General features: G+C 48.6%; 6 protein-coding genes across 6 annotated transcripts; 4 read left to right on the forward strand and 2 right to left on the reverse strand.

Annotated features, from left to right (window-relative positions):
* Positions 1-399: 399 nt before the first annotated feature.
* Positions 400-4,298, forward strand: BP5553_06437 (uncharacterized protein; the record flags this gene model as incomplete). Its single annotated transcript, XM_032015060.1, has 4 exons — positions 400-862; positions 928-1,500; positions 2,087-2,492; positions 2,543-4,298. 4 exons carry the CDS (start codon positions 400-402, stop codon positions 4,296-4,298), a joined length of 3,198 nt encoding a protein of 1,065 aa, XP_031868481.1.
* Positions 4,299-5,697: 1,399 nt separating this feature from the next.
* BP5553_06438 (Beta-xylanase) lies at positions 5,698-7,031 on the forward strand (the record flags this gene model as incomplete). Its single annotated transcript, XM_032015061.1, has 4 exons — positions 5,698-5,901; positions 6,002-6,134; positions 6,195-6,766; positions 6,855-7,031. 4 exons carry the CDS (start codon positions 5,698-5,700, stop codon positions 7,029-7,031), a joined length of 1,086 nt encoding a protein of 361 aa, XP_031868482.1.
* A 379-nt stretch (positions 7,032-7,410) lies between these two features.
* Positions 7,411-8,611, reverse strand: BP5553_06439 (Uncharacterized protein; the record flags this gene model as incomplete). The annotated part of the gene is made up of 3 exons (XM_032015062.1): positions 7,411-8,067; positions 8,169-8,394; positions 8,448-8,611. The coding sequence occupies 3 exons, from the start codon at positions 8,609-8,611 to the stop codon at positions 7,411-7,413; spliced, it is 1,047 nt and encodes a 348-aa protein (XP_031868483.1).
* Positions 8,612-9,124: 513 nt separating this feature from the next.
* On the forward strand, positions 9,125-10,558 carry BP5553_06440 (Uncharacterized protein; the record flags this gene model as incomplete). The annotated part of the gene is made up of 2 exons (XM_032015063.1): positions 9,125-9,730; positions 9,797-10,558. 2 exons carry the CDS (start codon positions 9,125-9,127, stop codon positions 10,556-10,558), a joined length of 1,368 nt encoding a protein of 455 aa, XP_031868484.1.
* A 1,715-nt stretch (positions 10,559-12,273) lies between these two features.
* BP5553_06441 (uncharacterized protein) lies at positions 12,274-13,947 on the forward strand (the record flags this gene model as incomplete). The annotated part of the gene is made up of 1 exon (XM_032015064.1): positions 12,274-13,947. One exon carries the CDS (start codon positions 12,274-12,276, stop codon positions 13,945-13,947), a length of 1,674 nt encoding a protein of 557 aa, XP_031868485.1.
* A 515-nt stretch (positions 13,948-14,462) lies between these two features.
* On the reverse strand, positions 14,463-15,015 carry BP5553_06442 (uncharacterized protein; the record flags this gene model as incomplete). Its single annotated transcript, XM_032015065.1, has 2 exons — positions 14,463-14,810; positions 14,884-15,015. 2 exons carry the CDS (start codon positions 15,013-15,015, stop codon positions 14,463-14,465), a joined length of 480 nt encoding a protein of 159 aa, XP_031868486.1.
* Between the last annotated feature and the right edge of the window lie 847 nt (positions 15,016-15,862).

Consider the following 15,862-nt stretch of genomic DNA (forward strand, 5'->3'; position numbering starts at 1 on the left):
CATGCCTCCCTTCACATGCTTCGCGTGGGATGTTTCTCGCTCTGGCATTGGCCCGTCGCCTCTCCAACACCAGGAATTCCTCCCCGTTAACAACTTGGCGCACAATATCTACCTAGGCCCAACAACCGCTATGTTCTGCATGCCGAACCTCGTCCCTCTTAATAATGGCGTCTTGGAATTGGAATCTTTCGTTTCTTTCTTTTGCCTCCAGGACATATAACCAGAGGTTGTTCAGATTTTGCCTCCGATTTGGTCTATAGTAGTCCACCCCCCTTTGAAGTCTTCAAATTCAATTCAATTCCTGGCATCTCGAATACTTCGTATCCGAGCTTACGCGCCCCACCGTTATCCGTTATCTTTTCCCTCTCTGCGAGCTGATATCCAATTCGCTATTAAATCATGGCAAACCCTTTCCGACGCAGTTCCGGTGGCCATCAGCCTTCCCTCCCCTCAGACTTTGCTCCAGGCCGCAAGGAATCCTCGATGCTCTTCTCAATCCTCCCGTCAGTAGTCCAATCCCGAATCCCACGCGTGCCTTCGTTCCGACGCACTGTGAATACCGGCATGTGGGGACTTGCTTCGAAACGCAAGGCTGCAGAATCAGAATCAGGGTCAGAATCAAGGAGTACCTCCGGATCCAGCACCCCGCCTCCCGCCTACACGTCCACAACCGCGATTGTATTAGCTCGCCCTAAAGCTACGGATACGACAACTAAAGTTGGGCCTAATTATTTTACTGAGGCAGTACAATTGAAGGAGTATGCATTGCAGTTCGGGTCCAGTTCAACATCCAGCGGCAGTGCGCAGGTGATGGAGATAAATGACACGAGGAGTGGGATTGCGTGGAAATCTGCAAACCAAGGTAAGATTAAACCTATATCTATCCATGAGGAAGTGTTGGATTATGCTAATGCGTGGGATTCACAGGCATGGCCCTCCTTGGTCTCTCCGCCGAAGAAGCCACTGTCATCGCCCAGGATGGCAGTTTGGCAGACCCAAACCTTACAAGACAGCTATACCTCCACGCCCTGACATACCTTCTTCGAGCCCTCCCTCCCAATCTGTCCCCCGAGGAACAAATAACTGTGCGGAATTCCCTCCCACCAGGAGTTGTGCAGCCTTTACAACTGAAGTACAACCGCAAGTACGCAACCTCCAAGGGTCACACTGGAAACCAACCCTCGCTCCTCCACCGCACGCTTGCATCCACCATCGTCCAGCTATTTGTGTTTTTCCGCCTCATATTCCCGTATATAAAGTACTTCCTCCAAGCTGCATATACATACGATCGCGAACACAAAATCACCGAACGGATACTTTGCCATTGCATTGAGACTGTCGATACGATCGGGAAACAGGGGATCAACCTGACAGGCACTATATATGGAATGGGTGATGGGAAAGTTGGCCAGTTTATCACAAGTGCTTTGGCGTGGATTGTCGAGGGCGTTACTGGAGGCATCCATGAAGGAGTGGGTCAGGGGATGGCGGTTATGGGAGGTTGGAGGCCATAAGGAATGGAGGGGAGTCGGACGATGCGATATTGAGGTGGTAATGATGCTAATATTGACATGGACAAGTGATGATTACAAGATATGGGAGGGGGATTTGGCAATTTGGATTTGTGATACCCGAAATGATATACGGCGTCCCGGGTTTGCTTTGCTTGATAATGATAGATTTCCTCGGCCGGATACGAGTAAGGCATATGTTATTTATGTTGTGGATAGAATATACAACAAACTTTGGGATTATTTCTGAAGCCGAAGTTCCAAATTGTCTCCTTAATACAGCAAATTTCCTCGCCGAAGTTACCTAAGGTAAATTTCCCCTTTCTCGTGATCCCGTGATCTCGTGATCTAAAGGGGCTGCATCACGTGCTAGCGCGGCTGGATCGGCTCGTTTTAGCCTTAGCGTGGAAGTCTTAAAAAATAGTTTATGCGCCTCCCGTTGATGCGAAGAGAAATCTCTCCTCAGTCCTCTTCAAAACCACTTACCCATCAAGGGCGATCTCTCCATCCGCCATCTACATTCATTGTTCTTCGCATTCATCCTTTCGAATCTTCCTTTTAATTATTTGGTCCAGAAGGAACTATTATATACCCGGTGTTTAGGATGTTTAACGTCTGTCGACGGGGCCCTGCCTCCATATCAAGGGCCTTCTACGCTGCAACTTCAACTGCTCGAATTCCCGCCACAAGACCGACTCTTCTTTCTCTCACATTCAAGAATGCCGCAGCGCCATCATTAGAGGCAAGATGCTTTCACGCATCGACGCGCTTAAGGAACCAAGCCGCCCAGGCAATATCAACGGAGGAGAGTAACCTTTCGAACCAGAAGGTGGCCCATGAGATCACTAAGTTCGATCAACTCCTTGAGCACGATTTGGTGCACCCAAATGTCGTTCAAGCTATCACCAAGGGAATGGGCCATCATACCATGACGGATGTGCAGACGATGACTATCAACGAAGGTTTGAGAGGCGTTGACATGTAAGTTTTCAACGGTGGTGCCATTTTCTTCCCATTCTTACGTTATTTAGCATTGCGCAAGCACGTACCGGCACTGGAAAGACTCTTGGATTCCTTGTCCCAACCATCCAAAATATTCTCAACAAGAGCCCCGAACTTGCAGTGCGGAAGCGGTATTCTAAAGCCAGAGCTTCGGATATCCGAGCCATCATCATCTCACCAACTCGCGAATTGGCCGAACAGATCGCAGCAGAGGCTAATAAGCTGGCCTACAATACGGATTTGAGAGTCCAAGTCGCCGTTGGAGGCAATAGCAAACGCCAAATGCTGATGAAGACCCGACAAGAAGGATGCCATTTACTCGTTGCCACACCTGGCAGATTATATGATCTTTTGACCGACGAATACAGCGGAGTACGAGCGCCAAATCTGACGACACTCGTTCTAGATGAGGCGGATCGACTTTTGGATGATGGATTTTCTCAGGAAATTAAAGAAATCTCCAATATTTTACCCAATAGGGATACAGTGGACCGGCAGACACTTCTTTTCTCCGCCACCGTACCGAAGGAGGTTATGCAGCTTGTTCGCGCCACACTAAAGCCAAACTTCCATTTCGTACAGACCGTCAAGGAGGGCGAGCTCGCAACCCACGAGAAGGTACCGCAACATCTGATCGCTGCGACTGGTGTTGAGAATTTCATGCCAGCACTCTATGAGCTGGCCAAGCGTGAGGTAGATAAAGCTGCCAAGGGCGAGGGTAATCCTTTCAAGGCCATTGTTTACTTTCAATCGACGGCCAATGTCGTACTCGCCCACCGAATATTTGACAACCTTACTCCGGAAACTGGTGGCAGATTTGGAAGATCGCCCCTGTACCCAGCAGAAGTATCTTGCATCCATGGTCAACTAACTCAGGCCCAGCGGACCTATACGTCTGAGCGATTCCGGAAGTCTAAATCGGCCATTTTGTTCTCAACTGACGTTACAGCTCGAGGAATGGATTTCCCCAATGTCACGCACGTCGTTCAAATTGGACTACCTACCAACCGTGAACAATACGTCCATCGTATTGGCAGAACCGGCAGAGGCGACAAGGCAGGAGACGGGTTCTTGATCATTCACGAGGCCGAGAGACGCCAGTCTGAACGTCTGCTTCGCGGTCTTCCTATTAAGATCGACAACAGCCTCGAAACTGCGGCGATCGATATGTCGCAAGAGGCCCAACTACCCGCCTCAGTAGCAAATACCTTGAGTTTGGTCGCAAATGCAACAAAGATGGTGGATCGTGCAACAAAGAGCGCTGCCTATATGGGTGCTATCGGTCAACTTGGAAAACTGCCGGGTGGCCTTGAGGCAATGAATCGATGGACACAGTATGGATGGGGATGGGAAGAGCCTCCTGCTATATCATCAGCCTTGGCATCCAAACTTGGACTTGGAGGTGTTAAAAATATTGGACGCCGTGATAACTTTGGCTCAGGTGGGGGTCGTGGAGGAGGAGGCTATGGAGACCGCGATGGAAGGAGCGGCGGCTTTGGAGGCAGAGGGCGAAGCGGTGGTTTCGGAAGTGGCGGGCGCAGTGGTGGTTTCGGAGGACGTAATGGTGGTTTCGGAGATGGAGGACGCAGTGGTGGCTTCGGAGATGGAGGTCACGGCGGTGGCTTCGGTGATGGAGGACGAAGTGGTGGTTACGGAGGTGGAGGACGCAGTGGTGGCTTCAGAGATGGAGGACGAGGACGAGGTGGTGATCGCGGCGACAGAGGACGGGGTGGTGATCGCGATGGTGGATACGGCGACAAGAGCAGCAACTTCGGCTTGTATTAAACGCTACTGGGATCTTTACGGCTGTACGTTAAACTGGTTTCGGGAGGGTCTCTCCCTTTCATTTCTTCTGTATAAAAAAGGACGATGGTATGTAGGAGTAGCTTAGACGGAGTTCTGGGGGTCTTGCTTGGCTTTGGCATTGATGCGACATATAATCATGGATGGCAGAGCGTTTGAAGGGCCTTTTGGAAAAGTCTATCTTTTGATAGCTAAATCATGGTCTTGAATATCGACCATGATGATAATTCTACTCTACACTCTTCTCATCCAGGTTTCTCTGGAATTGAAAACAAAAATCCGCTTTTGACTTTTTTTCTTCAACACGTGCAATACATGTGGAATTTCGGCAGCATCCGACTCATGGATTATTCTAGGGTTGCAACCACTTCGAACTTGCAAGGACGGGGGTGGATAGAGGAGATTTGTGCATTTAGGCTTATTTCAAAGTCATGATGTTTGGTCCATATAAATACATATATCCAGCAATTTCATCTCCGCTCTTTCCACCCCGCTCCCATTCCCGCGGTAAAGCCAAGGCCAAGACCAAGCGGCTCCCCAGCCCTAAGCAATTTGAAATGCTTAATACATTCTTGTGCTCTGTAGTCTGTTACATCAACTTAATTAGAGTCTTGGGCTCCCCGCTATATTCACACTTATCATTTATCCGGTGGAAGCGGCTCGTCAAACTCTAAAGAGCGGCAAGTCTTTCTAGATCTCTCATTTTAGTGATGGGGAAGACGCGCAAAAGTTCCTCCATGTTCCCTCCCCCGCTCCCGCAATCTCCCCATGCCTTCTGCATTTAGCCAGGCGTCAATTGATATTTCCGTTGATCTAATCGCATTTTGGGACACGACGACGCCTTATGTATATGCACACTAGATGTGACTTGGGGTCGTGTATATGGAAATCCACGTTCCGCGGTGGAGCGTGCCGGTCAAACTGTTCCTGAAATGGCACACGAAGCCACAATATGGGACGAACTAACAAGTCTGTTGGGTTCCACCCCGCATTATGATTTCTGATTCGTAATAATTGTCGTTGCACAAGACTTTCTGTTTACCCGGTGCTGGTTTCTATGATCAGTGGCCAGGCTGTGGGGATTTTGATAGCGACAGGGAGTGACGGATGGCCTTGTTTCGTCAGTCTGCTTGGGATGGAGAAATTGAATCGATGCAGGTCCAGATTGGAGATCTAGATATCCCTGGTACATGTACGGTTCTCGGCCTGGCGGATAGGCAATTTTGTTATTTTGGGATGCTGGGACAGAAAGTATATAATTCCTCTTCACCCTCTCTCATCTCAGTCGTCCACTCGTTGTGTCCCTGGATGAGAACTTGCTAGGAAATTCTTCATTGTTTGAAGTGGTGTTGACAGAGTAGCTCTCAGTCTATATCTCAATATGCATTTCTCTCTCTCCACAGTAGCGGCGGCTGCGGCTCTGCCTCTCCTCGCATCAGCACAGTTGAACCAGTTGGCGAAAGCAGCAGGGAAACTGTATTTCGGGACAGCGACCGATAATGGCGAGTTGGGAAATGAGCAATATGTCAAAATTCTTAGCGATACCAAGGAGTTTGGACAGCTTGTGCCGTCCAATGGGCAGAAGGTATGTTGTCAAACCTTTTTATGGCTCCTCCCTCCGCTTGGATTATACCCAAGGAGGAGCAATGACAATGAATGAGTGCTAATGATACAATGAATAATAGTGGTTTGCCATTGAGCCCGAACTAGGTGTTTTCAACTTCACCTATGGCGAGGTAGTCACCAAGTTGGCTAAGAAGAACAAGCAAATGCTCCGCTGCCATAACCTAGTCTGGCACTCGCAGCTTGCTCCTTGGGGTACGTTCCCCTCTTCCCACCTCACCTCTGCCCACCAAGATACTAACAAACAACCACCAGTCGACTCCCTGACCTGGTCCAAAAAGAACCTCACCGAAGCGCTAATCCGCCATGTAACCGCGGAAGCCAAGCACTGGAAAGGCCAATGCTACGCCTGGGACGTCCTGAACGAAGCCCTCAACGAAGACGGCACCTACCGCAATGACACCTTCCTCCAAGTCCTCGGGCCCTCGTACATCGAAATAGCTTTCCGCGCAGCTGCCGCCGCCGACCCACATGCAAAGCTTTACTACAACGATTATAACATCGAGTCACCCAATGCCAAGAGTGCTTCCGTCAGGAAGAACATCGTGGGGATGTTGCAGAAGGCGGGAGTGAAGATTGATGGTGTGGGGTTGCAAAGCCATTTCATTGTGGGGAGCACGCCGACTATTGACGAGCAGATTAGCACGATGAGGTCGTATGAGAAGATGGGTATGGAGGTCGCCATTACCGAGTTGGATGTTAGACTGGAGGAGCCTGAGACGGCGGCGAACCTAGCGCAGCAGAGCCTTGATTATAAGAGTTCCGTGGGGGCTTGCATGCAAGTTGATGGATGTGTTGGGATTACCGTTTGGGATTTCTGGGATCCGGTGAGTTCTTGGAATTTCCCTCCTTTTCGTGGCAGCAGATGGAAATGGATACTAGAACCTGTCAGTTTTGCTAATTATTTTGAAATAGGTCTCCTGGGTTCCAGATGTCTTCACCGGCTTCGGATCAGCCACTCTGTACTTCGCAAACTTCACCAAGCATCCAGCATACTATGGCGTTGTAGAGGCCCTGAAGAATAATACTGGGAAAGGCCATCATCCTCACCCCGGTCACAATGGCAATGGCGACCACCATGGTGGCCACTAATTAGGAAAAAAAGCAAAGGAATGGCAAGTAATTCTTGAGGCTCTTAATTGGAACTATGGTACAAGTGGTACGCTTTGCTATGGTACACGTGGAGGCCCAGTACGTCGCCAATGCTAGGTACATTTTCCATCTACCAACGCCTGGTATCTTAGAAACCCATAATTTATTCGTTAATTCGTTCCATCTTCGTCTGTTCCCACAAGTTTTATCCCAAGTAGGGTGAGCAGAGAATTTGGTTGTTATGTGCCAGCTGTCGTAATGCAAGTGATTCATCCCATAGTTCAGCGGTCATTGTTCAGGGTGTTGTCGAGCAAAGTCTTGTCGATTGCCGTCCATAGTTTGACAATGACAGAAACAGCTCAGACAAGTCGTCCATCCTTCATCCCATCATGAAGGAGCGAACATCCCAGACCAACACACGCTCATCCCAGGCAGTGCTTGCGCACCAGCCCTCGGAACCGAAAAGGCACCAGTCTACACCAGTGGCAAACTCAGTGTGATGACCCATCCGGCCCAGCTCACGTCCGCCAGCTCCAAGAGCAGTGTTTCCAAGGTGGGCGTTCTGACCAATAGCTGTGCCATCTGTCCAGACGCGGCAGGTCATATCGTAGCTGGCGCTTATAAGGACATCGCTCAGATGAGGGCTCCATGCAACTCTGCGTACAGCATAGTCATGTCCCCTCAAGAGTGCAACCGGACCGCCCTGTGGGTTTCTCAAATCGAAGGTACGGATAATCTGATCAACACCTGCAGTGGCAATGATTGTGTTTCTGTACTTGTTCCAATCATGAGTCAAAGCTTCGGATGGTGGCGAGAATGGTCCATGATTATTGGACGAAGGAGGCTGGCCATGAATGGGGATCAGGTTGACCAGATGGTTGCGAGCCGAAGCTGGAGTGCGGAGATCAAAGACGCGCAGGTGGGAATCGGAGGTGACCGAGGAGATGATGGATGGAGAGTGAGGGCTGAAGGCGGTGCTGTAGGTGCAGGAGTGGGTAGGCAAGGTCAGGATAGATGCGGTACGCATTGGTGACCACTAGGTGACATGTTAGATATGTTCGAGATCGAGATCAACGCGGGGGTATACGATCGCAAGGAAGGATTCCATGGAATCCGCGGTAGGTAGGTGGGACATACAATCTTGATAGTTCCGTCCCACGAGCTGGAAGCAAAAGTATCCTTTGCAACCAGGTTCCAATGAACTGCGTAAACCTCCCTGTTGTGTTCTTCGTACGATTGAACAGGGAATTCATTCAGGGCGATATCATAGAGCTTGACCGAGCCATCACCGCAGCCTGCGACGATTTGGTTCTCATGACCCTCCGACCAGGCAGTGTCATAAACCGAGTCCTGCGTGTCGAACCTAGCAGAGAAGTAAGCTCCATGGCTTGTCACCCAAATTCACAATAAACTTACCACTTCTCGGCTTGGATGCCATGCGGGGTGAGCCGGAGGATGTAAAGGCGGCCATTGCCAACGAGACCGAAGTTCGCACTTGCTGCAACCGCAATTTTGTTGTCAAAAAATGGAGAGTACTTGACGGCATAGCCGTTGAAGCCGGTGGTCTTGAACTCAAGCATGGTGCTCAGCTCGGCTTGCGACGCGGTACGAAGTCCTTATAAAGTAGCCTGTTCCTCGCGCAATTAGCAAGTTCGTTCCTCTGTGAGATAATAGAAGCTGTAGCAAGGTATAGAGGCCAGCTAAGAGCCTGTGGAGTTGGGGGAACACGTACCAAGGGACCTTGCATGGTCGAAGTTGAAGTTGGTTTGGAACCCGAGGGCGTCAGAGAGATATAAGTTCACAAGCTTCTGAATATCAACGACCGATGCTAGTCGCCGCGGGGATTATCTGAGCAAACACCGAGACCGGGGCCGAGGTGTGAGTCACGTGTTTGCACACAGGGTGGGTCACGTGGTTGGTACCGGTGTTTGACAGTTGATGAGTCAGCCTTGTAATGGACAAGGCGTGGGACCAGCGACGCTGTTGAGACCAGATGCTGTTGGTAGTTGTGAATAATAACTATCATGACAAGTAAATGTCGTCCCTGGATATCGAAATCGAAGAGCGTGAATTGCCCCTGACATGAACAAGGCATGGACGACTTCATTCGTCGAAAGAAGAGAAGGCTCCTATCCCCAGAGACCAATGCGGCAACAAACGAGATGAGTGGTCTAAGTGCCGGTGACGACGAGTCTACCGACTTCAAGCTAGCATTGCTATCATCGTTGCATCCTGATATTGAACAGCAAGTGCTCTTGGATGTCCTTTTGGCTAGTGATGGCTCTGTGGAAGAAGCATCTGCTTCATTGACGATCGAACATATCCCTGAAGAGCCTCGGAGAAAAGTGTCTGCTGCCACGGGATACCAAAGCTCCCTTTCTAGCTTTGTTGCTTCGAAGAATGCCTCCAATACACCTACAAAGAAGTTATTATCCAAGAAAGGCAAGACTTTGCATCTATTCTCCCCAGAGGATGTGGCTCAGCATACCCCGTGTTCGATCATCCACAATTTTCTTGATCCGGAGCAAGCCACGGGTCTATTAGAAGAGCTTCTCGATGAAGCCAAAACGTTTGAGAGGGCGACGTTCAAGTTGTTTGAGAATGTGGTCCAGAGTCCTCATACCAATTGCTTCTATGTCGACGGGATGGAGGAGATGCATCGCCATCAAGAGTACGTCTACAATGGCGCGCCTCTGACAGTAAGTCCGGTTATGGAATGATATATACTTCTGGGTTGGAATGTTAGCTAATCTGGGCATTTTCAGGATGTCCGTCAACTTACGCCAGAAATGCGGAAAGTGGCGCCCAAGGTCGAGGAAGCGGTGAACATGGAGATCGCTGCTCGGATCAAGAACCATTACCCCAATGGCCAGAAGCTCAAGTACCAATCTCCCCATCGGTGGAAGCCGAATGCAGCTTTTGCGAACTGCTACAGTGGCGCTGCTGAGAGTGTTGGCTACCACAGCGATCATCTAACGTATCTTGGACCTCGACCAGTCATCGGATCCATCTCGTTGGGGGTTGCTCGAGAATTCCGCGTTCGGCGCATTGTACCTGTATCCCAAAATGAGTCTTCAAACTCAAATTCAGAGAAGTCAGAGACTTCGGAGAGGAAAGGAAAACAGAAACAAGCATCGGATTCAGATGCGGAAGGCCAGATAGCGATCCATCTACCGCACAACTCCCTCTTGGTGATGCATGCTGAGATGCAAGAGGAGTGGAAGCACAGTATCGCTCCAGCTCAAGCTATTGATCCCCATCCAGTATCTGGAAACAGACGGATCAACATCACATACCGTCAATATAAACCTTCTTTGCACCCTAAGCTCACGCCGAAGTGTAAATGCGAGATTCCTACCGTGCTCAGAGTAGTGAACCGCAGAGTAGAAAACTGCGGGAAGTACTACTGGACGTGCCATGCCGGTTATATCCCAGGGAAGGAGGGGTGTGGTTTTTTCGAATGGGCTTCCTTCGACGAATCAGACGGTGAGCCAATTTGGAAGGGGCAAAAGGATAAGGATAAGTGAAACGTCGTTGCAGGTCGAGCGGCCTGTTAGATGTCTTCGATCATCTCCAATTCGAAGACTAGAATTGAGGATGCCGTCCGGGTCTCATTCTGCCAGAGTTACGTCGGGACACTTTGGCGTTGAGGAAGGCGCCGCCCGACATGGGTTAGAGGGCAAAATGGTTATCCGTATTGTGGATGTCACTTGTACTTGTTATCACGGTTCAGCCGCAGCATGAATCGAAGCGTCTTCGAGTCCTCTGGGACCAAGAACAACAGCAGAAATTTGGCATCTCTGAGTAGCATGCATCCTTTCGCTTCCATATCGTGTATTGGCCCACTACATCAGCCACCCAGTGGAAATATGGGAGCCGGGGGTCACCACTATAAAGTGGTTGCAAACCTTTATTCCTATGGGATTATTCAATCATTCGAGGGCGGTTTGCAAACTCAACCTCTTGCAATCAGCTTCTTCGGGCACCGAGAAAGGCCATGACTACCCTTGCCTCTACATAACGATTCATCGATTACAACTTCCAAGTTACTCGGATTACGGGATCTGAGCAATCAACTTTGCGCTTATGCGCCTCCGCAACTACAATCCAGCTCCCTCGAAGAGGCCTTGCTGGCACAAATATTTCCCCAATCTGAGCTTCTATCGCTGTAGGGTCATCGCATTTTGACTTAGTCATGTATCCTGCGTTTCCTGATGGCCACGTTCATCGCCGACTAAACCCCACGACAGAACGCGTTGAAAAGCATCGTTCTCCAGAAGTCTATAAACCACCTACAGATTCGCGTGGCGAGCTGAATCGGTCTCATTACGACAGCAGGCAAAGCCTAAGCCAGTCACGAACACATGCATTTGCCAGCTCTTGGACTCTGTGGCCGAGAATATGCGGCGAGACAAAGATACTGGACCGCGTCCTAGGTGGACACTGGATATTAGGAGTGGACGCATCCTGTTGGGCGAATCTCGGCCCTACCTTACCTGTATATATATTAGGGAGTAACCCTCTATATACTTAACTATGCTCAAACCTACAAGCACGGCAACATGCTCAAAGTCCTTCTATTTATTATCCTCTTGTCATTCCTCAAGTGCTTGTTGTTTCTGGCCCTCTTGCCAATTTATTGTGCCAATTCTCATCCGAGATACTATATACAGGGGTTTGGCTGGCAAGATCTTACCCTAGGAAGTAGGTCAGGCCATATCCGAAAAATTATTATTCCAGGCTTTTCGGAGGGGTTCAGCTTGGAAGGCCAGGTCAGGTCATAATCCGGAAAATATATATTACTTGAAGCTTTTCCTCCCAGGCTTTTGTCCGCGAGGTACTCGTATCCTTGGATGGCGTAGTAGAGGGTGGGAGGTTGAAACACAACTATTTATTGCTAGTTAGAAGCAGACCCTCGTGCTGTGTTTATGTTACCCTGGTACAACTCTACGAGTACTGCCGAGTCCAAATTTAAGAATCTGAAGAAGTGGGGGTGGCTGATGGTGGTGGCTGATGGTGGTGGCTGATGGTGGTGGCTGTAAACACCTCTCCATGGTTGGCCGGGCGAAGACAAAGGCATACGTCGTAAGAAGGCCGGTCTACTTGAAGCCTATAAAATTGATGGGTTCTGACTCCCACTTGGAAAGGATGTGGGTATTTTGCTGATGCTCTCATCTTGCTTTGCCATGTTATTAACAAAACACGTGCGATTCACAACCCACCACGGCTTTCAACAAGAACAATGAGGTTACTCAACACCACCAGTTTTAGAGTTCAGGACTTCTCTGCCGACTCTGTCCCCTCATATGCGATCCTATCACATCGGTGGGAGCATGAAGAAGTTAGCTTCCAAGATCTGAGCGAGGGCCGCGGACCTAAAATGGCCGGCTACTCCAAAATAACAGGATGTTGTACACAAGCAGTACGGGATGGATGGGAGTGGGTGTGGGTTGATTCTTGTTGCATCGACAAGACGAGCAGCTCTGAGCTTTCCGAAGCCATCAACTCGATGTTCAAATATTATTCGGACGCAAAGGTGTGTTACGTGTACCTAAGTGATGTGCCATCCGCCGATTTAGATCTGGATAACCTGTATTGGGCCTTCTCCAATAGCAAGTGGTTTGGTAGAGGCTGGACATTGCAGGAGCTTCTTGCCCCTGCAGCAGTGATATTTTTTGATGAAGGATGGACTGATCTCGGGTCGAGAAATAGCATGCAGAAGTTGCTATCCATGATTACCGGCATTCAAGACTTTGCGGGCTTCAAATCAGCATCTGTGGCACAAAAGATGTCTTGGGCCGCTAAAAGGCAAACTTCTAGACCTGAGGACCTTGCATATTGCTTAATGGGCCTTTTTGGTATTCATATGCCAATTATTTACGGCGAGGGAAACAAGGCTTTCATCAGGCTTCAGCGAGAGATTATTAATATCTCAGATGACGAGTCAATCTTTGCATGGACAAACGGAGATTGCTCCTTAGGACTGCTTGCTACTTCACCATCTGCGTTTGAAAACTGTGGAGACGTTGTGGTTGGGCAAATTCCCGGATTCCTCTCCGACGAAAGGCCCCCTTACTCGATAACCAGCAAGGGGTTACGCATGGAGCACATTGTTAAGCCGTTGGATGATGTATTCGACCTCACATTCATCTCGCTACTCAATTGCAGACGTATCAACAGACCGGGCAACTTGGCAATTTATATATACGCTGATAGGGACGCTCAGTCCGCTTTCAGGTATAGGAATTTCACCATCTCACTCGATACTCAAGATTGGAGAGAGAAATTCAAAAAGAAAACTTTATACATCCAACAACGAGACCCGCTTGGGCCCGGCGTCAGCTTCCCTTCCAACATGTTGGTTAGATTTGGTTCCATGGTATCCCGGGGGTTTAAGGCTACTCAATGCTGGATTAGTGATGATTCAGTGTTTCCTTCATTAGTTCGACAAGACCGGGATATCATATTGCCTCATTCAGCATCCGACCAGAATCATGATGGCCACCAAATCATGTTAAATGAAACGTCTAGAACCGCCATCGCCTTCTCGAATTCGATCCTTCAAACGGAGTTCATGGTATTCCTCGCACCATCAACAACCGCCCCAAGAGCGCACATTGAGGATCTGCCATTAAAAGGCCACGGGGTTGAGGAAATCCTAAACGTGTTATTCAGAATAAACTCTGCTGATTATGTTTCTAAGAAGCTCGGGGAAAAGATGTTTGCTTCTGTAGGTATAAGACCTGGATTATACCAGGGACAGCATATCCAAATTGCAGAAATTGTCATTGCTGAAGGGTCTGTTAAGTGGCCAGAGCCTAGTGCCGTCACAGAGGATGTCAAGTTCAAGTTGATTGTCGAGGATTTTGATGCTAAGGTGACCGTGCAAGATCCTAAGTTGCTCCGTGTCAAATAGTAGTGCCGTTATTTACCCTAAATCATCTCATCGCTTCATTAATAGTTTGCTGATAACAAACTGAGATGCCTAACCACCGCTTAAATGCCTTGAAACTTCACGGCCAAATCATATCCCTATAGGCTGCATTGTCACATATATTCGAGTTCGTTTACTCTAAAACTTCTGGTTCTCAAGTGAATACGATATATAGGGTCAGAAAAGAATAAACCCTCAGCACTCGTTCCCAACGACTTCCCGCTAATATATCAACCGGAAACTCAAATTGATGTCTTCTAATAATCTAGAAGTTTACGCAAGTCCTTAACCGATTTTCAGCAGATCTTTCTTTGGTTCCAAATCTTTAGGGCACAAAAGCAAATGTAATAAACTCATGTGATTATGGGGGGGGGGATAGTGCAAACTCAACAGCGGACCTCTCTTCATTCATTTCTCCCAAACTTGTAACTTATCTCCAAGGCTCATATGCTTTAGTGCTAGCACATTTGGCTGAAAATATCACCAGTCTCAAAATACTAAAATTTATGTTCTGCATTCCCCTTCTTCTCATACTCCCTCCAAACACTCCACACACTTTCGGGAATCTCAACAACACACTTCCCATTTTCGATGATAACCTTCCTCACCCCCGTCACAGTGCCCTCCCCGACTTGCTTCAAATGCTGCATTGCCTCGCTGGTAAGGAACTGTCTCTCATCTTGAAGCATAACATGGTGGTGGTACTCCACTATCCATTTCGGAACAGAGGATGGGTCGGTCAGCGCTGCAAGAAGGAGAGGAGTCAACTCGGTCTCAGCGGCGCCGTCCCATTCTGAGAGTGTGGTACTGAGCTCTGGATCGTTGGTATGCAGCGGCCCATGGACCTAGGGGGCATGTAAGTATAATAAAAGCGAAGGGGATACAAGAGAAAGCCGGGAAAGGGAAGCCGATGCAGACCTGAGCATAGGATTGGACCCCGCAGTGAAGAAACATTGGCACAACACATAGAGCGTGATTATTATACCAGTACTCTGAGAATTGCTCTTTTGTAAGTGCGGGGTTGCGCTTCAATAGGGCTTGTGCTGGCATCTTGCAGGTTGAAGGGTTGAATACAAAGTATTGACTTATAAGATGAAAAATGTTGTGTTATGTGCGGAGTAGTCGCCGTTTACAAGTGGGCGGCGATTGATTTCAGGGGTTGATTGATGATGAGCGTTGCTGCAGTGACTCAGCAATTTAGAGATCTACTATAATCTGTGGAGGGACAAGGATCTTCAACTTCAACTTTCAGTCCGCTTTCAACTCTACACCGGGTTGGCCCGTTTTGATTTCATTGTTACACTTCATTTCCATCCCAATTACCCGGCCTGTTCCTTGCATAGCGCACGTTTCGGGGACCCAACATGAGAGCATGACCTACTACTCCGGGAAAAGGCCTATTGCATAGGTCATCGTGGGGAACATGTTTTCTGTGGAAACTAGCTTCGGAGGTTCTACAGAATACATTAACGCTTCCACCGAATTAATCCTTATTGTTATTGGGGATTCGCCGAATATCATTTATCAGGATCCTTTCCCCTGTATTTATCTGCTACCCTTCTTTTTAATTTGCGATGTGATACAAGATTGATGTTGATGCAGAAATCCATTAGGAAGTCCGTTACGGACCCGAGTGGCCCAAGTTCACGATATCTATTTTCCTGCACTATCAAGGAATCCCATAGAATCATGGTTTTCTTATTAAATGGCGCGGGGAAAAGGTCAACAGTTTTGCAGCTATGGTTCGAATAAATCCGCCCATTCCTCTGAAGGATTCCCTCGGTTTTGATATTCCGCATTGGAAATTGCAGTTCTCGAATTATACATCAAATTTTTACTATCTACAATTGTTTAGTGCGCAGCAAGGCCGAACACTATCAATCCCAAAACTGGAAAT

This window comes from Venustampulla echinocandica, assembly GCF_003357145.1.
Source record: "Venustampulla echinocandica strain BP 5553 chromosome Unknown scaffold_4, whole genome shotgun sequence".
NCBI lineage: Eukaryota > Fungi > Ascomycota > Leotiomycetes > Helotiales > Pleuroascaceae > Venustampulla > Venustampulla echinocandica.